This window comes from Apteryx rowi, unplaced genomic scaffold (assembly GCF_003343035.1).
Source record: "Apteryx rowi isolate R43461 unplaced genomic scaffold, aptRow1 scaffold_17, whole genome shotgun sequence".
NCBI classification, from domain to species: Eukaryota; Metazoa; Chordata; class Aves; order Apterygiformes; family Apterygidae; genus Apteryx; species Apteryx rowi.
The window spans coordinates 2133178-2160733 of NW_020447974.1; the positions used below are offsets into that span (position 1 = coordinate 2133178).

Sequence of the window (27556 nt, forward strand, 5' to 3'; positions counted from 1 at the left end):
CGGCACGAGGCGGGGGGGGGGTTCGGGTGCTTCTTTCGCCATCTTAGGAGCGCGGCCCCCGCGCCGGCTCCCTCCCTGCGGCCGCCCCCGGGGCCGAGGCCACCTGGCAGCAGCGGATCCGCGAGGTCGCTCCCCCCCGCTGCCTCTTTATCGGTATTGCTGCGGCTGTCCTCCCCCCTGAACTAAAAGGAATCTAGGTAAAATAAACCCGCTGAAGCCGGCCTCCGTTGACAGTGAAAAGCCACCGAACTCCTACCGCCTGAAAAATGGAAAAGGCCTGTTAGGATGCGTAACCCCCTTGCACTCGGTTTTCAGGAAACAGGACGAGCTGCGTCCCCTCCGCTTCATCAGAGTTTCCTGAAGGATTTTTTACACCGCAGGAGAGGAAGGACGGAGGAATCGTTATCTATCTCATAATTATATTTTACATGTTTTTGGCGGTGTCTATTGTGTGCGATGATTACTTCCTACCTTCTCTGGAGATCATCAGTGAATGTAAGTGCGTGTCCTGATGCTCCTGCCAACCTAACGGCTCCGGGCAGCACCTGCTCCCAGAAAAGCTGCGGAGCCGGAGCGCCCAGAGACAGAGCTGGAGAAGTCCGGTGTCTCCGTGCACAGACTCAGACTTATCAATACAGTATTTAAATTGATACAACATATCAATACAATATTTAAAAACAAACTCTAATTGCATTCCAAGTAAAGCACTTAACRCGTGCTTTCCTTATGCCTGGAAAAACAAACCTTAAAACTTCCTCAGTATTAACTAAGCTGACAATATATTGGGGTAAGCAATATTATGTCTAGGTTACCAATAAAGGCCCCCCCCCTTACAAAAGCCTAAGAAATCAAAACTCTTCCTGTATTAAAATATGGGAAATAACTTCCTGCTAGTATTTCTCTCAAAGGAGTGAACAAGTATCATCATGTGCTACTGCTTACATATTGAAGGTATGACACAGGAAGAAAAGAAATTCCACAATTACAATAGCTTGGCGAAATCTAATCAATCTGTAATAATTCCCCAGCTTCAGTAAGCTATATTGAAGTATGACTGAATTAAAATATCAATGAATTAAAAAGAAGATGGTCTTAGCAACTGTCAAACAAACAAACAAGGCTAGGGAAACACATCCTTGAACACTGGAAAACATTCTCCAGGATCAGAACATTTACAGGCATTGTAAGCTTAAACATTGCTGTGGAGCTGATATATCTCTTTATTGATGATAAATAAGCATTTTTCAGACTGGTTTTCCACAGTTAGCCGTACTGCTCCTAGTGCGTGAACTTGATCCAAAAAGTGATAGTTACATTTCAAAAACAGTCAGCTTCAGAACAAAAAATCTCATTTCATTCAAGCAAGACGCAGGCTCTTACACTGTCCATAGAATTTGACTGTAAGATCCAAGCAGCACTGGTTTGAATTTAACTCGTATGTCTGGTATGCGAAGACATAGCAGCATGGATTTCCCTGAGATGGATAAACTTGATGTGGATCAGGTAGCCATACCACCCTAAAGTCCAAGAAATCTCCCTGCAACTGTTATCTTTATGAAGTAGAATTAAAGCCTAAATAAGCACACCTATTTTAAGATCATGCCCAAATCTCTTGTATTATCCATAGTTCTTTTCTATTATTTAAACTAATTTTTGTAATAAAGTTAGAAATAAATCAGCCCAAACATATCTGCTAATAAATAAGCCTGTTTTCAATATATTATTTTACTAATTTCAAATAAATACATGCAAACTGTATAGAAGTAAGCAAAGCTAATTATATTACAATGTAGTAGCTTCTAACATACACAGACTGTGTATGTAGTAAGTAAGTAAGTAAGTAAGTAGTGGGTACAAATTACTGAAGTATATGGTGGGTTTTTTTAAGCAATTCTTTTACTCTATCCTCAGGCCTTGGCCTCTCTCAGGATGTTGCTGGAGCAACTTTTATGGCTGCTGGAAGCTCTGCTCCAGAGCTTGTCACTGCTTTTCTAGGTAAGAGATGCATGTTTTGACTCTTCAGAATTTAGAATTCTTTTCCTTGCATGCCGAACTGGAACATAACCAGAAAGAGTGACTTTCCTTACAGGAGTCTTCGTGACAAAGGGAGATATCGGTGTTAGCACCATCCTTGGATCAGCAGTCTATAATCTTCTTGGTATTTGTGCAGCTTGTGGGCTATTTTCTAGTGTGGTATGTATCATCTTTGATAGTTACGCTCCTCAGAGCCAAATGATTATCCTTTCTGATTTACTGACAAAAGCCAAGAGAGACTTACTATGACAACTGTCAAGTTTATTATTTAGTAGCAAAAACAGCATGTAATCAGTTTTAAGATAACTTGCTATGAAAGTTTTTAAAAACACTAACTTGTTAAATATCATACTTAAGTCATTCCTAAGAATCTTAAGTTTTTACATAATATAGAAACAACATATTGATGCAGCATTTACAGCACTTAGTGAAAGTATTACAGACAAGTTTAAAAAAAAGTAAATGAATGTGTTCTGCAGGTTTCGAGGCTATCCTGTTGGCCACTGTTTAGAGACTGTCTGGCGTATACAGTTAGTGTAGTGGCTGTCCTTGTGATGATATCGGACAACAGAATTTACTGGTAAGAGCACAAGTAATGTTGAATTCATGTTGACTGGAGATTAGTGAGACAGTGTTTAAAAACAAACAAACAAAAAACACCAAACTTCAAGTAGCCTGAACTGCCATTTACTAACAGAAATAAACATCCTGCTGGCTTTAAAAATGTAGAAAGTCACAACGCTTGTGAAAATTATTACAGAAACATTCAAACCCTGCGTATTTATAAAGTCTGATCTGCATAGGTTTCTGTCTACAGACTTCAGAATTTGTATCATAACTGTTTTGGCATAGCATTTAGTCGTCTTAGTTTACTCATTTCAAGCATCTCCTTGAATAGCATCACTGCTACAAGAAACATTTGTCTGCCAGAAGCAGATCATGAGCTGCTGATGTTAACTCCCTTCAGTCAACACTGAAATTCCTGTTGTCTTAGCAAGTCAGACAGGTCCAGCATTAGATCTCTGAAGTTTGACTCAAAATACCACATACTATCCCTCCCTTTAACCATCACATGAAGACTCAATTTTGCAATGTGAGTTGTTCRGTCAGTAAGCTCCCCTTGAACACATGCAGCTATGCAACAGACAAGTAAGACTCTGCAGGGTAGGGGAGTTAATCAAACTGCTGAAATATAAGGAGACACTCATGAACTTTCATGACACTGCCCATGCAGTGCAAATAAATGCTTTTGTGTATTCTCCTTTTGCTACCCAAACAAATTAGTTCTTTCTCCTTACCACAGCCATTTTAATGAGTTAATGGTTTTTTTCCCTTAATTACACATCATGTAAAATCCCTTTCTTATCCTAGGTATGAAAGTGCTTCCTTATTATTTATATATGGATGTTATATTCTGGTACTGTGTTTTGACATTAAAATCAATCAATATATCATGAAGAAGTTCAGTCCCTGCTGTACATGTTTTGCAAAAGCTACGGAAGAGAATGCTGAGCAGCAGCCGCTAGTTGGATGGAGGGAAGAGAATGGACCTCTAATTCGTCAACAGCCAAGAAAAGATAGTGGAATTTTTCAAGATGAGCTGGACTACTCACAACTTTCAACAAGTTTGCATGGGCTTGATGAAATTTCTGAAGGTATAAGTATTATTACAGTTGTCTCTATGTGCCTCATGCAGGCACTCTGCATGACTGTCTAAATCAATTTTAATGAAGAGTAGGTTTTAAGATGTTCTTAATAGAGTAAGAGTGACTTCAGCAATAACTACTGCTGTTATCTGCTACTGGATACTGTTACATTACGACAATGGCAGGTTCATAGCCCAAAATATGCATTATAGCAGAAGTAAAGGAATAGCCATGATGTGGCCATCAGTTTCCTCTTCACTTAGGTTAAAAAAAAAATATACAGTAATTCATACCTATTCTTGATAACCATTAGAAAAGTTCATTTTTAATCTACCTTGGTTCTCCTAGTGACATGGTAATACAGTTTGATTTCAGAGTTTAACCCAGTCTGATGTAGGTAGTAATAAGGCTACAGTTAGAACTTGAGAAGAAATTTCTTTTACCTTTTTCTGGTATTCTCACAAGTAGAGGCATGTTGTATGATTGTATGCTAACACTTTAAACTTAATGCTACAGTTTAAAACAAGTTACTTTTTCTTCAATAGATCGTCCAAGCGTCTTTACCATGCCTGAAGCAGATATGAAGAGAATTTTGTGGGTGTTATCCCTTCCTATTATTACACTACTCTATTTGACTATACCAGATTGCAGAAGACAATTTTGGAGGAACTGGTTCATAGTGACATTTTTATTTTCAGCAGCATGGATTTCTGCAATGACTTATGTTCTTGTATGGATGATAACAATAGCAGGTAGGTACTCAAACTGTTGCTGCTATACAGAATCAACCAGTCAAGAATCACTGAAAAAAGAGCAGTTTTCTTTCCCACAATTGATGGTCAGAGCTTAGCAGTATATATTTCACTGTGCAAAAAAACAAAACCCACAAAAGTTATGTTTCAGACTGCTTAGTTTACCTTCTTCTTCCCTCTAATGAAAACCACTTTAGAGTTGAGCTGCTTCAGACTGCTTACCATCACATGAATGAGAACTTGTTCACACAGCTCCAAAAAAATAGCCTACATTTAAAGAGACAGACAGTTTCATTAAACTACTTCATGAAGTGAAACAATTAGATATATAGTGTTAAACTTGTTAAGCTGAAACTTGACAAACATAGAATCCACCAAGACTGGAATTAACGGTTCAAGTTTTCATAAAAGATCCATTACTTCTAGATCTGTAGATTTTTTGAATACTTTTAACGAGAAACTTGGCATTAAATTAACTGCCAAAAAAGATCCCCATATTTGGTACCATTCTATTTGAACTATAGTGTCATGTGTTTATTAACCATTCTTGTTGTGCATGTATTTATTTATCTCTTACAAATCTGCATCATAAAGTGAAGCAGTAAAAGCATTACATTTAAGTCTTCCTACCAGTGAGAAAAAGGGTGCAAACTTGCATAAGAAAAGCAAATAATTTTTAATACCTCAAGGTTTTTCCTGTCTCATTTCATTGTTTCTCCAGCCAGCTTGTGAAAAATCAGATTTTTAATTTTAAGAACAAACAAAAAACAAAAATCTCCAAACAAGAAAATAAAATGATACAAAGCCTGCCATTTCCACGTTATAGTTCACCAATCCTCCTCAAGTATTCTGCTGGTTCAGCATCTTAAACTTGTTTTCAAGTAAGTTCAATGAATAACTCCTTATCACGTGCAGAAAAAGACTCACACATTCAGTAGACCTTTAAGAAATTAATAATAGATTGCTGGATGTAACACCCACCAGGCTCACTCCCTGGTCAAATAATTCTCCACTTGTATCTAAAGAGCAATGGTTTACTTTCTGAATGCTAGAAGCCTTTAAAACAGAACTCCCATGATTTAATTAAAGTTATTGCTGTTCTACTAGACAAAGCACTAATTCATATGAAAGCAGGTACACTGGAGTTTCAAATAGCTTATTAGTGTTAGTCCACTTTGAAAAGTCATCACAAGCAGCATTTGGGTCTTTGTCCCACTACATCTAGATCAAATATGTTCTATTTACACATTAAAACTCTAAAAGTTACATATATATATATTCTCAAATCCAGTTTTTTTTCATGAAGGATAATTCAAAAAGGTGCTATAGTTGCATAAACTGCCTATCAGAATCTCATAAAGGTACCATAGCTGGGAACTAAATTTTGATGGTCAAGAATTAATCTAATTTAGTACACCAACTTTTTGTTGCCTGCAAAGAAGTTTTGATTACTAGAGCAAGATATTGCTACTAATACACAAAATGAACTAAAGGTTAGAAAAATAAGACCATTCTCTCTTTATGGCCAATTGCCAGAAAAAAATTACCCTCTAATTAGAAGATAAATCTAATAAAGAAAAATCAGGTTCACCTGAGTTTAGGTTCCATCTTATAACCTTCAGAGGGGCTATAAACTAATGTTTGGTGCATATGGTTAGTTAATTCGTATTTCAACTTGGTTCACTTGGCATGAACCATTATTTTCCAGCCTGGATGGTTTACAGGCTGATCTTTTTGGTCCCTCAACCTATAAATCTCTTACATTAGAAGTGATGGAAGAATAAGTATATGGGATCATATTCAGCCCCCTTGAACAGACAAGCAGTTTCAGACCTACCTAGACTAAGCTAACATGCACTAAGCAATCACTGCTGGCCTAGCTTATGGTGCGCTGCTTTGTATTTAAGAAAACTTTGCTTATTATTGCCAAACTATTACAAGTAAGAATCCAGATTTCAGCAAAAAAAACCTTAAAATACTTTTTAGTCACCAGAAATTTAGAACAACCTGTAATTATGTAATAGTTTCAACAGAGATATCAAGTGCTTCAGCATAATCGATCCTCATGAATGCTACATTAGAAGAACGGCTGCTTTGAAGATGACCTGAATCCCTGTTTTAAGTGAGAAAATAATACACTTTCAGAACATGAAGGTCTMAACATACAGTGGGAAAGAAAAGAAGATCTGCTGTTTTAGTAATAATTTAAAAATTTTCTTAATTTAAACCAATATTTACTTAAAGGAAACTGATGCTTCTAAAGGATTATTAGCACTTATGAGTTATTTAACAATTCTTCCTTTTGATTCTTCTGAATCCAACAAGGAACTGAAAAACTTCAGCTTTCTAATTGAATTGAAATGTTAAAGCCATATAGTTGAGGAAGTATTGTAGCAATGATCTTAACGACCTTCCTACCTAAGAAAATTCATGTGCTTTTTTTCTCCTCCTTTAAAGAGCAGGCAATTATAAGAGTTATTGCTTCATGTGTTATTGAGCACTAACAATGAGATGCCCCAAAATATAAAAGATTACTATATGTTTCAAAAGTGGAAGTGGGGGGCAGGGGGGATATTTAAATTTTTACTGTATCTGAAAGACCAGTTCATAACTGGCACTCTCTTGAGCACTGGAGACCTTGTACTGAAGTCTTTTAAAAACTTAGGAAATAAGATGGTTATTATAGTATAGTTCCTCTTTTTTTCTTTTCTTTTATTCAATTGAAGAACAACAACAGCATGGTGTTTATTTTTTTAACCACTTTACAGTTCAGTCAGTTTATATTTAGTCAGGTTAAGTCAGCTGGCAGATTCCTTTTGGAATTATATGATTACTAATCCTTTCTTTAGCACACAAAGTCCAAAGCAATTTTTTTGGATAAAACTAAAGCATACTGGCATTTTCTACCATTATTTATCAACTGCAGGTGAAACATTGGGAGTTCCAGAGTCAATAATGGGCCTTACGTTACTAGCAGCGGGAACAAGTGTACCAGATACAGTTGCAAGTGTGCTGGTGGCTCAAAAAGGTAAAGATTTTGGTATTCAAGCTCATTCCATTGAATGTGTTTGAAAGGAACTATGGAAAAGAATCTTGTCAATATCTCCAGAACTTCAAGGAGCAACTTTAAATTGTTGTTACCACTTCTAGAGCTTAAGTTTACTAATACTAAATAAAGTAGCTTACCTGAAGTAGCTGTGGCTCAGCCATTTAAGAGCTCTAGAGTATCTCAGACAGGTATTCCAGATTAGCTGGATTTGCTGTTGATCAAGTGTTACAGTTTTACTACAAAACACAACTGTAGGTCATGGTATTTTAAACATGACCGGATTTTATAATTGCCTGACTAGCTTATTTTAAGTGCAACTGTGCAGATGCTGGTGAGCTAGGGAGACAATTCTTTTTATGCCTGTGGTACCCAAAAACATGCTCTGCATAATCATGTCTGTAGTTCTTTCAATTAAAAGTCTGAAAAGGGTGCTCTGTGAGAARTTGAGGGCTGACAGTCTGTTCCTCCAAAAAAGTTTGGCAATTTCATATGATACAGTTAAGCAGGCTCATTTATCTTTTTTGTTTTGCAGGAAATGGAGATATGGCTATGTCTAACATTGTAGGATCCAATGTATTTGATATGCTGTGTTTGGGAATACCCTGGTTTATAAAAACTGTCTTCATAAATACATCAGGACCCATAGAAGTGAACAGCAGTGGTTTGACATACACAGCCATTTCTCTTATCTGCTCTGTTGTTTTTATTTTTCTGGCAGTTCACCTGAATGGCTGGAAAATAGATAAAAAATTRGGAGCAATCTGTCTTGTACTGTACTTAGTATTTACTATATTATCAATTTTATATGAATTTGGCATCATAGGGAACAATCCTACCAGGGTCTGTGGTAACTAGTTTTAATCAGTGATTATACTGAAGAAAAAATAAAAGCAAGAGAGAAAGATCCGTTTCTTCATTTAGTCAAAAAAAAAAAATCCAAAACTCCCACTGGGCTCTAAATCTTATTTACAAAACTAAGTCATGGCATTAAAGTAATATTAAGTAGAACAAAAACATCACAGCCTATTTGGAGCCCTTTCTTTTAGAGTCAAGAATTACAGTATGACTACAATGCACATATAAAACCAAAATTCTGAAAAAAGACATCTAATTTTTACATTACAATGTTGATACAGGCTGGGGAAAAATCAGAAAACACTAAACAAATCCCACTATGCAGTCTTGAGATTAACAGAGAAGATGGCTTATTTTATTAAAAACAGTATAACCATTCATTTAAACTGAATGACTAGAGACACTTGGCCTAATTTTCCAAAGGCGCTGAGCATCCAAAGCTCCCACTGTCTAATGGGACCTGCAGGTGGCTCAGTGCCTCTAAAAAAAACAAAAAAAAATCAGGCAAATTGTCTTTAAAAACCAAACATAGTAAGATTCAGTTAACAAGTATCACAGTATATTAAACACTATACTGTTAAAGGCTGGTGGGATTTAAAAGTTCGTTTTTACAGCTTTTGTAAGCATACAATGTTACTAAAAATGACTTACTAGAATAGAGAAGCTAAACAGACATAGGAATGTTCCTGAACATATAGTTTTAAATTATGCATTGCGATCCAAGCGTACATCAATTTCTCTGCCACTGATTTTTATGCCGTTCATTATTCTACAGGCTTTTTCAGCAGATTCTGGTGAGTCAAATCTGACTGTTCCACAGCCTTTTGATTTTCCATTCTCCATTTTTATTTCTGCAAACATTACATGACCTGAGTAAATAAGTTAAACAGCAGTTATTTTAAGTCTTCAGTGCACTAACAACTTAAAGAACTAATTAAAAATGATTTTAAAAGGCATTTTTAAATGTAATCTGTGAAGACATATAAAATTAGTACTTTCAGACCGATGACCATTCAGAGAAGGTGACATGGGTCAAAAGAGCAGTGAGGAATCCAAATCAAGACCCACCGTTTCAAGTCTTTCTTTTCTAGTAAGACAAAGTATGGCTGTATTTGACCTCAAGTTTGAAAAAAGAAGTGTCCTATTAGGTGAAGTTTTGCGTTTCATTCAGCCACCCTGCCAAAAATGTGACTATTGAGATCCATTAGCTGAATTACAGTTCAATTTAATCCCCCATGTTCACTGCAGTATGACAATCACAGTAACATACCAAGTAATCACAGCAATCAAGTAATTTTGTCAGGAAGTTGCATACCAAGATTAGAGACTGAAAAATAGTAAAGTTACCACTTAAGTGTGGGGGAGAAGTAGCATGCAAAGCCCAATTCCTTTCTCTGTTTTCTCGAGGATAGACACTATTTACTCATGAGGCAACATTTTTATACAGACACCTTCATACTGCAGAAAACATTGTGTTTGGAGCTAATGAGTTTTTGATTACGATACTTTGTAGCACACCACCCCTGAGCCCCAAAATGCTAGTAAGAACAAGCAAGTCTCCCTAAAATACATACTTTTATTTTTAAATGTCATAATAGAAGACTAGCCTTTCACTGAAAGAAACTGAACACATGGAGACATATTCTTTATAGCCCCTTATGATACTGACATGAAAACAATCTGTTGCTTATATTTGTGCTTATCGTTCTTAAAAAAATCATTTAACATAATTACTACATCTGTTAGTTGCTGAGGAGATAATTATAAAAAATCTGAACTCTTTCCAAAGGTTGTCCATACAATTAAAACTTAAAAAATAAAGAGAACCTGTTTAGCTATATCCATTTCTAGAAAACAATAACCCCTCCGTATAAATGTAAGTATATTATGAAAAACTTGGCGTTAACAGGATATCCATAACTTTACAAAAATGCAAATGTTCAACATAAATCACTTATGGGGAGGGAGGGGGAGAGAGAGGGAGGGAGGGAGGGAGAGGGAGGGAGAGGGAGAGTTTATGTAGTGCTTTAGTTAAGTGGAATCCTTAGCCTAAGGCTAAGATATGGACCTGCAACTCCCAGGAATTACATTAACAGCAACATAGCCCTGAAGGCAGTAAAAGGCGGAATTTCACTCTGAAAAGATGGTGCACTAGATTTGATTATAATTCAGCAACAAGAGCTTCAAGTCCTTGAAAGCATGCATACTTCGAGTTCCTCCAGCTACAAAACATTCGAACACCTGAAAGTCAGCGTAGTTTAACTGCAAGTTCTAACTTATACCAGATTTGCAAATGGCTATGTGAAGACTGTCTTCACTATTAGATATCAGTACTATGTTTTAAATTATTTCTCTTTCCTGTCTCTCCAAAATAAGCAAAGCTGTCCTGTAAGCCAGTTAAAACYTTCCATTCTGAAAGTGAGTTTTGAAAAGAAAAGTCATTTATTTCTACATCCAAGCTTTACTTTTCATTCACTTGTGTAGAAAGATAAGTTTTCTAAATTAGAGAATTACTGGATATTCAAGAAATCCTGTATCTTGCATAAAAAGTGATTTTATTTTTTTAAGGAAAAAGGAAGCATTACAGCCTGCAAATATGCTAATCAGGATTACTTACCTTCATAAAAATATATTTGCCACTTTGGCAAAATTACTGACTCTGCCTCAATGCAGTACCATTTCTGCAAGGGATGTATAACCTGGATGAGGCCCACAACCCTGCAGGCATTTGTCTCAAAATAAGCACATTGTAACAGACTATGTATCAGCCAAAGGATACATAATACCTGCTTCAAAACAAACAAACAAACAAAAAAACACCTCAAAGGGAAATTTTATTAATGGAATGGATTAAAGTGTGTAACATCTGAGCACTCAGAGCCAAGACAGGCCATATTGTACCTTGGTTTCATGTTGTAGAATCATGTCTAAGACATGGCTAAAAATTGAGTTATATAACTCTCAGGAAAGCAAGAAAGATTAGGCTGGCCAAACTCTTCTTTAGGATAAGGCAACAATCTTATCCTACTGTGCTTGTCTAATACACACCATGTATTATGACACCATGAAGTCAGTGGAGCTTAGCAGAGATGAGATTCACATACATACCACATTGACTGAATTTCTCCTTTAGCTTCTGCCAAGTCAAGTCAAAAGGAAGCTAGAATAAAAAGAGGTATTAATAACATTACATATAAAATATTACATGGAGGGGAAAAGCATGTAATCAAACATGCACACAAAATAATCTAATGCTTTCTATGTATCCAAATGCTTACATTTCTGACAAATATCTGGTTGCCTTTAGAGCCTAATCTCTCTCTCATGCCACCTCCCATTGGGCCAGCCACAAATCCTCGATCCAAATCGATGTTCCTGTCCAGGCCTCCACCCATAGCTGGTCCCATTCGATCAAAACCAGAACTCATCCGATCCATCCCCATTCCCATTCCACCAGGCATACTGCTCATACCACCCATTCCACCACCTACACAGAGAAAAAAAAAGGAGATAAAAAAAATTACTAATAAATGCACAAGTACATTGTAAAAATTAAAATTCTTTTGTCAGGAGAAAAAAAATCTTAATACAACTGATGCAATACAAAGCATAACTTCATGTATGCAGTGATTCATACAGTGACATGCCTAATATTTTAAGTTAAGAGTCTTAGAAGATACAAAGTGTCAGTTCAAAAAAAAAAAAATGCATCAAGCTGCTAGTCATACCATCTAGCATAGTAAATGTTGAACAACACATGTAAGAAATTGAGATTTAAAGACTGTCCAGTTTCATTAATAAAAATCTTATACATCAAAAACAGATTAAGTAAATAGCCATGGAAACATTAAGATATAGATAACGACCATATATACCACTACGAATGCAGGAAGCAAAATAAATATTCAGCTTTACTGAATGCAGCTATACCCACAGTTAACACCACAGTCTTCTAAAGAAAGCATACTCTGCAAAGAACAGATGTTACTGCAAGTACTGTGAAAAGTAGAGACTTTTCTATGATACATGCAATTAAATATATTAATGCATAAAAAACAAGATTAATGGCATTCAAATAATCCATTAATTTTTAATTATGAACCTAGAAGCTTTTAGTGCAAAGCAAAACTATCAAGATCATCCATGAGGGACCTTTTCTTTAAGCAGTATGCCTCTCAGGATAACCACTAGCAAGGTCTAGTTTCTCATCTGCTCTAGCTTGAAGGACTCAGACTTTTGCCATAATATGAACTCAGTATTGGAGCTTTGCACAGAATTAAACCGAGTGATAATCGGAAATTCAAGCTCTGATTGGGTACGGCAATAATTTCTCATCATTGAAACAACTAAGTTCTCCTTTATGAAGTTCACACAAATAACCCTGCCCTTTTTTCTGCAACACAAGTTTACTTGAAATACTTCTCCATCAACATAAAGAACAGCAGAAGTCCAAATGGTTTCAAAGCTAAGATTAAGGGAAAGACTGCATTAATACACTTTCCTCTGATCTTTTACCTCAACAAAACAGCTTCATAAACTATTAGATCTGCAGTCACAAGAGACAGAATTCTACTTTTCATCACTGACAAGACACTACACCACAACAAAATCCCCCATGTACATGTTCACTATATCATTACCTTGCCTACACATCTGCATTCTATTGAAACAAGTCAACCTACTCAATACAGATCCTACTGGGCCCATGCTAGGTGCTCCCATTCCTCCTGCAAAAACACCAACCATTGCACCACCTAAACGGGGAAAAAAAATAATAAAATGACATACGCTGAAACTACTAGTTAGTGACAACAACAAAGCACACACCAGTTAAGAGCACTGATCTCAATGTTACCTGGCAATTCTTTTCTATGGGACATTTTCACCTGTGCCTTACTTTATTATGCAAACTAGGTAGGAAACACCCAGTAAGAAAAAAATAGTTCCCCCTTCTCTATTACAGGTTTTAAGCTACTCCAATTTCTTTCTAGCTACAATTTTCTCTCCTCTGACCATCTGCCAGCAGCACAAACAAACTAAATAAGCCACTTCTCACTTTGGGAAGAACAACCTCATTCTCAAGGCTGAAGGTTCATCTTATTTGTACTTCATCAGATAGAAGTGCCCTAGTTTCCCCCATTTTAAAGAAACCAATGCAAAACCTAGGAGTAGCTCTCTGGATTTCCCTCATTACAGTATATGTAGAAAGAGTCAATAGAGTTTGGTGGGAAAAAGGGAGAAGGAAAAAGGAAGAGAGAAGATGCTTATGAAAGGCTGCCTGACAGGAACATGCAACCTCCAGAATGGTATCAGAGATGATGATTCTAGTGTGGATTAAAAAAATGCAACCCTTTCACTGAAGTGTTAAGGTTCAGAAAAGTAATCTCAAGGGAGCTTCTAGAATTGCAGAAACTACATTTCTTTTATGGCAGAACAAAATAAGGTCTGTACAGATTCTGTAACAAGCACTTCCATTTGTTCTAGAGAACAAACTAGGCAAAATTCATTCCAATAAACCTAGCGTCTATAAAAAAAAAAAAGCACTCTGAAGACAGAAGAGGCATAACAGCAGTACTGAACTGACACAAGGCAGGTTCTTAAAATAATGGGCAAAATTTTCAGAATACAGGTAATATAATCCCTGCTATTAACCTGTATCAAAGGAAGCGGTAATTTGCAGATAATTCTGGAACTCAGCTACTACATTTGTATTGCTTGATTTTCATCCCCAAAAGAAACAGCTCAGTTTTTACTTATGGCAAAATAGGTTAATAACTGGCTTCTTTAGGCTATACACCATTCTTTCAATATCTAAAAAGGATCACTTCTGATAGGGATATATTTTCCACATAAGCAGACTTCCGTCATATTCGTTTTCTCCATACAGTTCAGTACAACAACAATTATTCTCTGCCAGTCTCTTGTGAAAAAACATTTGTCTCCTCCAGACAAGATGCTGTCACAGCAATACCCAGACCTCAAAAAATGGACTAACCTGTTTAAAAGGCTATGGTTGTTCAGCACCAGCAGGATTATTCCCAGTACTTCAGCCAACAGTTTATTATGAGGAAGCTCTTAATACTTATTCATTAGGGTCTTGCACTGAAACACCAAGTCAAATTTTGAGTTTGCTGTCAACGGGACTGTATTTTCCCCCCTAAATGGAATTGGGAGGGAAAAAAAAAAATCCCACTTTTCCAGAGATAAAAAAAGAAAATTTTAGTTGTTTGTGAGTGTACCCTAGCTACAGCCACTCTCTTTTAAAGGGGGGGAAAAAAAAAATCTCTGTAATGGAGTCTACTAAGATGCAATAAAAGAAAGAAAAAAAACCTCAGGCAATTCTACTAAGCAAGCATTCAGCAGTTTCTGACCTTAGAAACATCCTCTCCCTGWCATTTTCTCCAGCTGACTTTTTACAAATGAGGAATAGTAAGCTCAGAGATCCACTGTAAAACAACCTTTGATTTCTGAATATTTCAGAATTCTAGCACTTTAAATAGGCAGTTCCAAAGATTCTGCTGCAAATTAAACACCCTCATTTTTATTAATTGAGGCCATAGCCCAATCAAATACTGTCTTATGTTGCCCTCCCTGAAACTGGCAGAGAACTGAAGCTGAATGCACTCTTAGCACTTTCCCTAAGTAAGTTGTCATTAACCTAAAAACTGAAACAGGAGTACAGGTCTTCCCTGAATAAACATGGCATTTGTTAACTGTCATGTGTGTAAAAATCTAAAATTTCCATTCACTAATTACAGATAAGTTGGGAAACATAAGTTGGTTCTCCACAATCCATAAATTTTAAAGTCATGCAGCCTCAGAAGAACTTTATTTCAGAACATAACAGTATTTAAACTGTAAGATTGCTGAGAAGTTGTAAGCTGAAGCTTGCTCAGATCTACAGAACAAATGACTCCCACATCCACAGTGACTGTGTTTATGTCTTTCAGTACCAGCCTCAGTATGACCAGTGCGTGTTACTAGAATACTCAGAGGTCTATAGCTTGTACGAGCATTTATAACTAAAGTGACTTTGGATTTTCACTCAGGAAACAGATGAGATGTTTATCCCATGTTGCAAGCACAGTGAAATCATATGCTTGATTTTTAATTCCAATTAATTCCAAGACATTAATACTAACTCAACTAGCAACTTTACTACATTTTTACCACTTCTACACAGTTACAGGTGCTTGAAAAGAAGCACACAAAAGCTACCCTTTGCTAAGAAGAAGAAGAAGAAGAAGAAGAAGAAGAAGAAGAAGAAGAAGAAGAAGAAGAGGAAGAGGAAGAGGAAGGAAAAAAAAAAAAAAGAGTTCAACTTTTCCTAAAGCACATGAACCTTATGCCCTAATCGCAGCTCTCTGCTTTTGGAGTGAGAAATTAAAGGAGCAAGGATGGGGAATAGAAAAAAAAACAACAACAACAACAAAACCCCCCAAAAATCACCTTTCCCCTCTAATGCATTCATCCTGGTAAGAGTACAGTAACAAACTGCAAGACAACTCTATGCCTGGGCACTTCCAGGCCTCTTATGCTCTATTCGGACAGAAGATTGTCTCATTTGAAGGAGCCCAAAAGTAGCAAAATGAAATTTAGTCAACAACACAGCATCCATAAACTAAACAAAGCTAGCCCAGCTTCAGAAGAGGTCAGTAAATCCTGTTCTAAGCTGCATGAGAAAAAGCTGGAAGAAGCTAGCAACTGCAAAACAAAAAGGGCAGGGAAAAATATCTAGAGGGCACCAGAATTTACCATTCCTATCCAATACTACCCGATTTGCAATAAGAACAACTTTTCTAGCATGCCTTTGCAAAAGCAGGCTCCCACAAGTTACAAGGTCAGCACATGGACAGCTTGTTCAGGATTCCCAAAAGTATGCTTTAGTACCCAAACTACGTAAAATCTGACAGCTAACTGTATGAAACTAAACACTTTATTCAAATCATTATTTTACTTATATTTTACAGAGGAAAAACCCCACACTTTAACCCTACTTCAGAGATGGCTATAATGAACACTTAGATTACACCCTTACAGTAAGGATGGGGGAGAAGGGGACAGGGAAAGATGACCAAATGAAATCAGGTGTTTTCTTGGTTTCTCTATTAGTAAAGCTTTTCCAATATTATGCTGTGATTTGCCGCAGGAAATTTAATAGTTATCATACCCATCCTTCCAAAAGAATCTCCGAAACCACGGTTCAATGCCATGTCACTACGCCCAAAATCTCTGTCCATATTTCCTCCCATTCCACCACGGAACATTTCTGTAAGGAACAAAGCACAAAATGGAAATATTCTGTCATCAAAGCTGATATCAAAGCTTATGTTCATAATAGACTTGTTTCACAGCTGCTTGTTGAAAGAGAAGTGAGTTTAAAGCATGTCGGGGCATTTACTAAATACTTCCCATGCCAGCTGCTGTACCTCCCATGTCAGCTCCTATGCCTCCACTCATGCCACCACCCATATTTCCTCTGAAGTCATCTACATTATTCATCCCGATATAAAGGAAGGGGTTTTGATAAGGCTCATAGATTAGCTGTAAGAAGTGAATAGGAACAATATTCACCTACCTCCCATTCGGCTGACTCCAAATCCTCCCATATTAGCCATTCCTTCCATTCCACGAAAGCCAGCAAGCCCTGTATAATAAGGCAAAGTGTTTTCTATACAATAGTTAAAAAAAATTACTTAATACAAAGAACTTCACTGCACATACCGCCTCCTATTCTGTTCATTCCACCAAATCCTGGACCATCCATTCCCATACCTTTAAATCAAAAAGACAAACACCATTTAGAAGACAGTTAAGTTCCTACTAGATTTCATAAATGCAGAGACAGTTAACATTTCAAAGGCACACTACACAAGGCTTGCTTTGATAGGAATATATCATTCTTCCAAGCACAGAAACAACAGAAACTTAAAATTCTGTAACTTAGAAACTAAGAGCACAGAATTACCTCCTGGACCTATATTGCCCATTCCACCACCCATGCTCAATTGTGTTGCACTGATGGGTTGTCCACCTGGTCCAAGTCCCATACCAATGCCACCAAGACCACCTTGAAAAATCAAAGTAAGTATCATCAGAAAAAAGAACTCCTGTATCATAAAACCACACAGCTATCTGTACAAGTAAGCACAAAGTAGTATCAAAACAGTTCCAAGACACTATATCTGAAGTGGGGGGGGGGAAGAAACCTCTCCCCCTACCCTACCCAAAAGACAAGAGTCTGTACTCACGAGGTAACTGTGGAGTTTTGCTGTCTGCAACACGGAAATCTTCATGAGGAATTGATTTGTCATCCTGATTAAAAAAAAGGCAAGGATATTACGCTAAAATCCTTCTAATGTTTTAGCAGAGATATGTAGGATAGAAATAAATGTAAACAACTTACCATTTTTACATGCATGGGTCTATCAAACAAGAACTGTCCATTGAACATAGCTGAAGAAATGTAAGTCAAGGAATTTAAGTACAAAAGACAGTTCATTTTAGAGAAATCATTGTAAAAATTAATTTCTCTCACTGTTTTTAGCAGTCCTATCTTTCCTTGTCTATTCTGTAAAATGACAAATCAAAAATCGCTACATTTCACTTTAAAAGCTTACTCTTAGCAATGACTTAAAGCTGTGGTAGAGAGACTATATAAACTATTGGGAATATGAAAGTTGGTTTCGTACATGCCATGTTCCATATTTTAAGCTTGTTCAACATTATCAGAAACACCTTTTTAGAGTTTAGCAGTAAATTCAGTAATTAATAAAAAAAAGAATATTATACTCTAGTCCCTATACACTAGCTGCAATGCAAATAAGCACCATCTTCAAAACTACACTATTAGAAGCCATTAACCAAAGATTAATCCATATACGACCAATTATTTTTCAAAACCAAGGATACATATTGCTTGAACAGCTTCAATTGCTTGTTCAAATGTAACTGTTCCCATTCCTCGACTTTTGCCATCTTTGTCTTCTTTGATGTCTGCACGTTTTACAGTTCCAGCAATGCTGAATACCTCCTTCAGTTTCTTCCAGCCAACTTTGAAGTCAAGCTTACATATAAAAATATATGAGTAATTTCAGTGCACATTTCTGTTCTGCCATTAAGTATGGAACAGATTTTCTATACTGTAATAGGTTTTCTTCAGTTCCCAAAATGCTTGATATTCATAAATTGCTACAATTTTGTAATATACACACACTATAACCAAGCCTAACAAAAACTTGAACTTAAAAACAACAATTTATACATAGTATACCTATTTTTATTTTCAAATTAACATACTAAAATTGAGAGAATGGGGTCTTCTTAAGAGCAGCTGTACCCCATGTGTCCCCCATTAGATATATTATAGTCTATTTCTTAAATTCGTGCATATAAAGAACTGATGAAGTGAGCATCTCCACCAAATATAACTAAATTAATCTAAAGTAATTAGCAAAATAATCTGATGTGCATATTGAATTTAAAAAAATATAATGAAGAAATACCATTGTAAATACATAGTGAAAAGATGTGCAACCATCTGTTGATCAGAATTAAAATTTTATACAATAATTAAAAGTGTATGTCAACTTTGAGAGTTTAATGTATCTTTCATGTCCAAAATCTGGCTACATATCCTGCTTTTTAACCAAATACACTAATTGTGAACTAACATTTCTCATTTCCTCTTTATATTAAAACTGAATTATGTAGGAATATAATGCATTTCAGGAAAATCAAATACCACAGTTTTAAAATTGATACTTAAACTTACATTAGCAACAAAAATAGTGGACCCAAGCCTGCCTGCCTGCAAGTTACTGATAACCTCAGGAGGAATGTTTGGATTATTGAGAATAGAAGGTGGTAAATTCATTAATCCAGGTGTCATATCGGGTCCATGTCCTCCTGGAAACTGTCCTCCTACACGCTGTAGTGCCCTACGAGCATGTTCACCATCAGGATCCTGTAACATGTGCAAAAATAAAGCTAGCTTAATCATCAATAGCAGGACTAGTAACAAAAAAAAAAAAGGTACTATTTGAAATTCTACATAAACCCATCAAAATTATCAACTAGTATCCTTGTCCATGTCAGAGGGATCAAGAACTGTATTAGCATGGAGACCTAATTCCCTCACCTCTAGAGGTGGGTCCTTTCAGATGAGGGTTGAGGCATATTGGCAAAGCACTTGTTGAGGAAGCGTGCACTGCCACTTCACATGCTGTACCTAGCCTATGGACAAGTAGAAAAGATTTCAATCTAAAGGACTGTCAGTCTAGCACCTTCTTCCAAGAACTGAATTAATTTAATTAGTTTTCTTTGATGTGTTAATACCATTATTAAAATTATAAATGGACATAAAGAACGGCATCAGACACCATTATATGCTACAACACTACAATAAAAAGTTGACATTAATTTCACTTCCCAATCCGCACAAGTACCCTACTCCCAACACCCCCTGCTTTTTTTTTTTTTTTTTTTTTTTAAAGTATTTAGTAGTCTGATACTAAGCTTGTTCTGCCCAAAATCAAATTTTGAAACAAGTAAATAATCTGAACATAACAGCAGCGGACAACACTCAGGTAAGAGTATGAGGTTAAAGATGAGATTGTTTTAAAGAAAGATAGCATTTGATTATTTTGACTTTAGGACACAGTCTTTTCGTCAGTTCCTGTGACATAGTATCAAGATTTTCTGCAAGCCAGCAGGCACTTTAGTCCATTAAGAAAATATCAGAAAAATAATTAAACTGGAAATTACACAAATAAGACACTCAGAAACACTATAATGTCATTCCAGTATTTAGTGTCCTCACTATTTCAAATTAAGAACAGCAGCAATATTCATACCTCTTTAATATTCAGGGGTCTTCCACTAAGATCATATTTGTTCATAGTTTCTAATGCTTTCTTAACAAATTCTTCATCTTTGAATTCAACCACACTTAGAGGGAACAAAATATTTGGAGCATTAAAACAAAGTTTAAAATGTTAAAATTAACAGAATATTTGGATAGTAATGTGTCTCTACACACACAGAAAAAAGAAACTTACCCACAACCCTACATCCACGATGATTTGTCATCATATGTAAAGAGAAAAAAAAAAAAAAAAGTCAGTCAGCACATATAATAGGGTATTTAACATTCCAGTTAAAGATCCCAGCTCACTGTTAAGTAACTATTCATCAAGTTATTTTCAGCTTCAGAAATCATAATACATGTTCTTTACATGTAGCCAAGCTGAATTTCTCCTATTCTTTTAACATACATACCATTGAAATGCAAGAGAATACATTATATTATATTTTATTCTCTTTGAGCCAAACCAGAATTGGACAACAGAAAAGTGCCACACAGATCCATGTAAGGACAAGTGGGGGGGAGGGGAAGGGAACAGGAAAAAAAACCCAAAACATAACCAAAAACTGATCAAGACACTCATTGTGTCATTAAAAGCTGACAACTGACTACAAAATTCAAATCCACATACATCAAATACACCAGTACGATGAACAAGGAGTCTGCATACCTCTTCAGTATTGCTAGCATATTTGACAATTACTTTGTAAGAAAATAACCTTATTGACTGCACCAAAATCCTTCTAATAAAGCAAAGAGTTTAGGATTGCTCTAAGGAAAGCAAAGCTGAAAGCATGTTTTAGTTTTAACAAGCATTGAAGAAAGTCATTTACAACAATTGTTACAACTTCATTTAAGACTCAGACCTGCATTTCTCATGTTCTCACTGCAGGTTTGAGCTGCTATCGGCCAAACTTTTGACTATTTTTAAGAAGACAAAGGAGCTTTAACCAATCTTCACTCTCAGTGCCTCATTGCTGGCACTCCGTTGGCTACCAACCATCTCCATCCATTTAGTTTTAAAAAAAGCAAATACATTAATCCAGTGTTCAGAGTACCAACCCTGCAAAGCTGTCAAATCAGGCACTTCAAACAGCATATTCTTAACTAACATTTTTATACTTACTGGCCTCAAGAAGAGAATACTACACTAACAAAATTTAAATCTAATCAGTGGTTTATTGAACATCCTTTATATGAAACAGATTTGTAACAAAACAAACATTTTTGGCTAAAAAGAAGAATTAAGTAAATGCCATTTGTTAACATTTACAAAGTATTGTCCTTTACAACCAGCTAGTTTGAGTTGTATGGAAGTGTCAGACTATTTCTAATACAGAACCCTCAAGGCTATCATAATGAAAATCGATGTAAAAATGAAACTTACTTTCCAATAACTGGTACAGGTATTATACAAAAATAAAACTGCTGAGGAACTTTTAAACCTCTAGCAGATTGTTGCCCACGGCACTTACCCTTGATTTTCCTTCAGCATCCTTAAACAGCTCCACGTATGTAACCTCACCAACTACATAAGACATACAAAGGGAAAATACCAAGAGACAATGCATTTAAACACCAGTATCTTTCTTTACTGTGCCCCTGTGCACAACTCTACAGAGAAGCACCTATTATTCACCAACAATCAAAACCAGACCAACATACCTCCTGTCAATGGCTATAGAATTTAGCTAATTTTCAGAAATATTCAGCAGCCACATTCTCAAAAGCTAAAAACAAACAACTATGTTTAACCTAATTCATACTACAGATCATATTTTGGCCAGTATGATATAGTTGGTGAACAAATTCAGAAATACACATAGTCCCTTAACCTAACAAATGAAACGTCAACGTTCACTGAAAAGTGTTACATTTATCATCCAACTCACAACACCTGTTTTAAGGTGACTTTCTACCTGAATGTCTTCAATCATAAGTTTGCCTTCAATAATAACCAAATTTACACATCAAATATTTCACAGCAAGCCACTCACTTTCTAAAGTAGGAAGTTTCAGTAAATAAACCAATCAAATAGTCATGTCACCTTACAACAGATACACCAGCAGTGACAAAAGGGTTTTTTGGCATTTTTCACAGCCTAGAATCCAAGTGTGCTTTGCATTACTTTTGAAGAATCAATATTTTCAAGAAAAATACAGGACTAACTTTTTACGGAATTCATATATTAGGATTATTTTCCCCAAACTTAAAAATAAGGAGTTTGGGGTATTAAGATTACTCTATCGAAACTGCAACAATAGTAACAAGCTTTTAATATAAATCTCCAGACAAACAGTCATGGCAGTAGTGACAATGCAGACAAAAGTTAATTCCACAGCCAGATTCCACCAAAGAAATACAAAACAACTTTTGAAAGACATCCTTTATTATTCGTATGTTAACACACTATATGTGTTGCTTAAATACAATAGCCCTTAAAAAAAAAAAAACTACAAAGACTACAACTAGACAAAACACAATCTCTTTAAGAAGTCATGCATATACCCTCTACTGTCACACTAGAATGGCAGAAGATCGTAAACACTTCATTTACCCATCCTATCCTGCAATGCAATTGTCTCAGATGAAAGAGGGGGAAGGAAGATAGATGTACCAAGTAAAGGCCCAAATAAATAAATAAATAAATAAATAAATAAATAAATGAAAATCTGTGTGGCTCAAAGGATATATATATATTGTATGCAAGTTCTTCCCCTTTCTATAATGAAGTGCATTATCAGGAATAAGTTACCTTTCTCTCTCATAAGATCTTTAATAGCTTGCCATTTCATGTCATATGGGATGTTGCTAATGAAAACTCTATTACGATTAATAGTTTTCTTCTCTCCAGTGCCCACATTCTTGTCCTTTGAATAGGGATGGAATCTATTCTTGTTTCCAAGAGAAGGGATTGCCTTCGGTTTTGGAACATACTTCTCTTTCATAGGTGCTTTCTCTTCTTTTGCTGTCTCATCATTATCCCTACATGTCCAAAAAAAAAAAAAAAAAAGACACCAAAAATATTAGTTTTGCATTGGATAATTAGACTATTACACTAGGCTCTATACTTCCTATGTTATTAGAACTCCCACAATGCCAAATTCTGCTTTTCAAACTGGGAAAAATTATTTCATTTTACCAGTCTTATTTCAAAACATTGTGCTTTATTCGGAACAAAAATGGATGATAAAAGATTTATTCAATATTGTAATTGCAGAAATCATATCTCACTACTTCAGTTACATTCCATTTCCATTATGCCTTTCAAGATTCAGCAAGACAATATTATGAAACTACTACAAACATTAAAATACAACTGGCATATCTCAGCTGAAAAATAACCCACAGCATCCATACTTTGGTGCTTCAATAGCTTTCACATCAGACTTGGCTAAGTTGCACAATATTCACCACAGAAGTGAGAGCTGAAATAGTCTAATTCATGGAAGAGCTTGGTATATTTCATTCAACGTAATAATAAAAATTAACTCTAACAGGCAAATTATATTTTGTTTACAACATCAATTCATTTTTATTCATAATTTGTGCCAGATCACTTTTAGACAGAAATTAAAATTCAATTAAGAAGCACAAATGCACATTTATTTTTATTGGTTAACAAAGCTATAATTTGAAAATATGCCAAATGCATAGGAAATAGGTGTAGTAAGACACGCTCTGCATCTAAGACTAATTAAGTCATCAAGTATTATCCACTAAAAACAAACAAAAAAAATCTGGCCCTTAGTCTTTCAAAAATTTAGAAAGAACAACAGTTTTTCTTTTAAAATGTCTTTATTTTTAGATGAAAAATGCAAGAAAAATTTTTAAAGCAGTCCATTTCTTAACTTTGATAAAACCATACTCTTTGAACAGAATTAGATGAAACATCCAAAACAGAAGCCAAATCTCTTCAGCACTCTTGAAAGTGTTACTATCAAAAGGTGATTTAGCATGCTAACAGAGGATCAAGGTGCCCGACTTGTTACCTTCAAGAGAGCTGAACCACTGAACTGAAAGGCTCCAATGATAAAGCCACATAAATGTGATCTATTAAACATATGCCACTTAGATATAGACATCTCATTCAAATCTCACTGCAACATAAAGGGAAACTTAAAAAGGACTTCTACACAAATTTTCATTTTAAAAGGTCAGTGTTAGCCACTTGAGTTAGAACAATTACTCAAGTGTCCTACAGGACTGTCAAAGAGACCGATCGTGAGCCCTCTTTCTTGAATTACATTACTCTCTTTACAATTTTTCCCACATTTCAGAAGGTCGAGTRAATCTAAAGTTTTTATCTAGTTTTGACACTTCAGGATGTATCTGGGTGTAAAATAAGCCAGAATAAGTATTTCAGTTTTACAACTACAGTATCTGGCTAGATCATAGATTTTAATTTATTGAAATGAGCATTTCCAGCTCTCTTTGCAAAGTTATTAACAAAACAGTGAGTGACATTTTTATACTCAGAACATGTGCAAATTACCATCCATGTAACTAAATTTTTTATCTACTCAGACTTGGGCACTTTTCAGGGAGGAAAAACTTCAAATACATCACTTTTCTCCCATGATTTTTTCCCCAATTATAAAGCATTCATATGATATGAACTTCATGGTCCATATGTTTACAATTGGATTAACGTAGGACTGTCTACTGAGATATGTGCGGACACTGCTCTGGGTTAAGTATTCGTAAAATTTAAAACATTCAAGGTCAACAACACATTATCAAGTTCATGCATCCTCCAGGCTCCCTCTGCATCATCCCTCCTCCACACCCTCCTGTCTGTTGTGGCAGTACAGTTCTTGTGCGGCTCCGTAATGAAGTGAAATGGTGGGGGAAACCATGCAGCTGCAAAATAACTGGAGGCGAACTGGGAGAGAGCAAGGAGTAGAGAGGACAGAATATCAGTTTTCCAGTCAGATCAGTTCCTCCAAACGCAGTTCCATCTGTGAATGCAAAACTTCTGTCCATTGATGCCCCTAGTAAAATCTGAGTTCTTCCTTAAGTTTTAGGATTAGATCCATGGATTTCTATTAGCCTTTTAAGCTCTTTCCTGCTTAAAGGATTATGAAACAGCACCTAGGTGCTCAATGTAGTGCACAGGAAAAGCTAGGTCTCCAAATATGGAATCCACAGGATCTACAGGACTTGGCTGTATTAGCCAGTAGAAAGCATAGAGGAGATGAATCTGGCACAAACTATAATTTTTTAAAGAAAATTAGAAGACACACAAGAAGACACTTCACTTGGTCCAAGCATCATAGTCACACACTTTCTTGAAGTTAGGGAATTAAAAATAAATAAATAAATAAATAAATAAAATCAATCCTTTTCACAAAACTCATCTACCAAAACCATCAGGCCAGCGACCATTCTGGAGGCAGGGATCTCTTTCAACTAGTCGTGTTTAAGATGTACTATTTTTTAAGGAATTTCAGTTAGAGTCTCCGCGATTAAAACTGTCTAGGTGCCAAAATCCTTTTGTGAATCTAGCCCTTACTCTCCCATCTGAATATTAAGAATACTTTCAATTGAAGAATACATTCAAAGCAATGTTGCCTTAGTCACTTGTAGACCACTGAAAAGAGCCTCAGAAACTATGAATTGCCCTTTCTCAAAGCAATAGTATTTTCTACTCTTAATCTTTTTAATGAACTAATTACTTTATACAGGGATCTGTCTTAATATTTGCCTGTAAAACCACTAGCAGATTTCTAGGGTTGAAAAGAGATGTCTATTTCTTACAAAAAGTGATTTCTTACAAAGTATTTCCTCATTGATTAAAACAAAAAATGTTAACCTTTTGAAGAATAATGGCTTCAAACTTCCAAAAGAATTTTGGAAATCAAAGGCAAGCCTTCCATATATCAATACAAACATAGAAGCCCCCAAAACATTAAGCACAAGATAAATCACTCTGAAAACCCCCAAGTGCTGATTTTTTCTGCAAACTTCTATTTCTCTGCTCACAAATGGCCCTATAAACTGTAAGATCAGTGAACAGAGAATTACAGAAATTCCACAGCTGCATGTGTGATTCTAAAGCACATACATCAGTTTAGCTTTGTTGTGCTGAACAGTTCTGTTGCTCAATACAACAGACTTAGGGAAGTGCAAGTTGAGGCCAAGATTCCTATCCAATTTAATCTGAATGTTAAATAAACCTGGTTACTAAAATTAGGTAGTAAATTTCACCTCCACACTGACAGCTTAATCCTTTGCATATGTGTTTTGGGGAGGATTGGCAACTGTAGTGAAAGAATAAGATTTGAAACCCTGCCACCAAGAACTTCTTTGCATTATGTTCAAATTTAAGGTTGTGATTTCTGCCACACAGAATGGCCGGGATTTTTCATTTGATTGTGTTTGGTTTTGGAGGGGGAAAAAAGAAAAGAATGACAGAGGTAAGGATACAGAGAAATAAAGTAATTGTTTTAACAGTAACAACCTAAAAAGGCAGTGAAATATTACATCCCTTGAAGATGTGAAAGGGTAACAATCTTCCTGTGAAAATGCAAACTATAATTCGTGTAGCTTGAAACCTGTGGGCTAGGCCCAGAAAAAAAAAATAATGTTGTCTTGTAGTAATGTAAGATTTATAAAATATGAACTATATGAATTTTATAGGGAGTCAAGTAAAGGCATGAAATATGCCTTTATTCCTTAAGCTTTGTACAGAACTTGATCCCGTATGTATTTTTAACACAACAGTATCAGACTTCAGCTGCTTGTAACATGTCAAAACATCACAGATCTCAACAGCCTTGATGTACTGCCACAGTAAGTCTGCCACAAAATGTATTTTCCCTCCAAGATGTGAATGAGATAATAAGAGAAACTGAAATTCCAGCAACATGAGGCCAAAACCTAGTTCAGCCAGAGAATGACAACCCTGGAAGCCTGACATCAAGAATAACAAAAACTTTAAGAGGCCATTCAGTGAATTCTTCTGAGAGATAATATTTCAAGCTCCCTTACACTAAACTCCTTATAGACAAGGCATGGTTTACATATTCCATATAAGACAGCTGTACTATTTAGAGAAAAAGTTTGTGTGTGCTGTTTTTAGTAAGTCACTAAAGGGCTTTCTCACCATTCTCACGTGAATAACGATTAATTCAAAGGCTTTACAAATCATACCAGTAGAGTAAAAAGTGGAAAAGTAAACAGCGAAAAAAGGAACAACGCAGAACGCTTCTTAGAAACGGATCCTGTGGGAACCGGCCTACCCAGAGCACATTACAGCACCCGGAGAACCAACCTAGCGGAAGCGCCGGCAGGGTTTGCGCTCTGCCTCCCGCCCCCGCGCAGCGCAGCCGCCCCGGCGCCGCCTCACGC

The 27556-nt window shown here is 36.0% G+C and overlaps 2 protein-coding genes across 6 annotated transcripts; one reads left to right on the forward strand and one right to left on the reverse strand.

The window, feature by feature from the left end:
• Positions 1-428: 428 nt before the first annotated feature.
• SLC24A5 (solute carrier family 24 member 5) lies at positions 429-8474 on the forward strand. The gene is made up of 8 exons (XM_026060504.1): positions 429-495; positions 1912-1995; positions 2090-2193; positions 2514-2614; positions 3406-3689; positions 4226-4432; positions 7359-7460; positions 8014-8474. The coding sequence occupies exons 1-8, from the start codon at positions 429-431 to the stop codon at positions 8334-8336; spliced, it is 1272 nt and encodes a 423-aa protein (XP_025916289.1). The 3' UTR covers positions 8337-8474.
• A 58-nt stretch (positions 8475-8532) lies between these two features.
• MYEF2 (myelin expression factor 2) lies at positions 8533-27550 on the reverse strand. Of its 5 annotated transcripts, none has more exons than XM_026060500.1 (17): positions 27480-27550; positions 22959-23188; positions 21678-21730; positions 20396-20403; positions 20192-20285; positions 19111-19302; positions 18249-18402; positions 17743-17792; positions 17588-17651; positions 17305-17406; positions 17061-17111; positions 16915-16956; positions 16507-16605; positions 12977-13090; positions 11615-11823; positions 11445-11496; positions 8533-9205 (listed from the first exon to the last, which is right to left on the reverse strand). In XM_026060500.1, exons 2-17 carry the CDS (start codon positions 23149-23151, stop codon positions 9042-9044), a joined length of 1641 nt encoding a protein of 546 aa, XP_025916285.1. In that variant the 5' UTR covers positions 23152-23188; positions 27480-27550; the 3' UTR covers positions 8533-9041. The 5 variants fall into 5 exon arrangements, with proteins under 5 accessions (XP_025916285.1, XP_025916284.1, XP_025916286.1 ...); XM_026060499.1 differs by having other exon boundaries at positions 16915-16983; XM_026060501.1 differs by lacking the exon at positions 12977-13090 and having other exon boundaries at positions 16915-16983.
• Between the last annotated feature and the right edge of the window lie 6 nt (positions 27551-27556).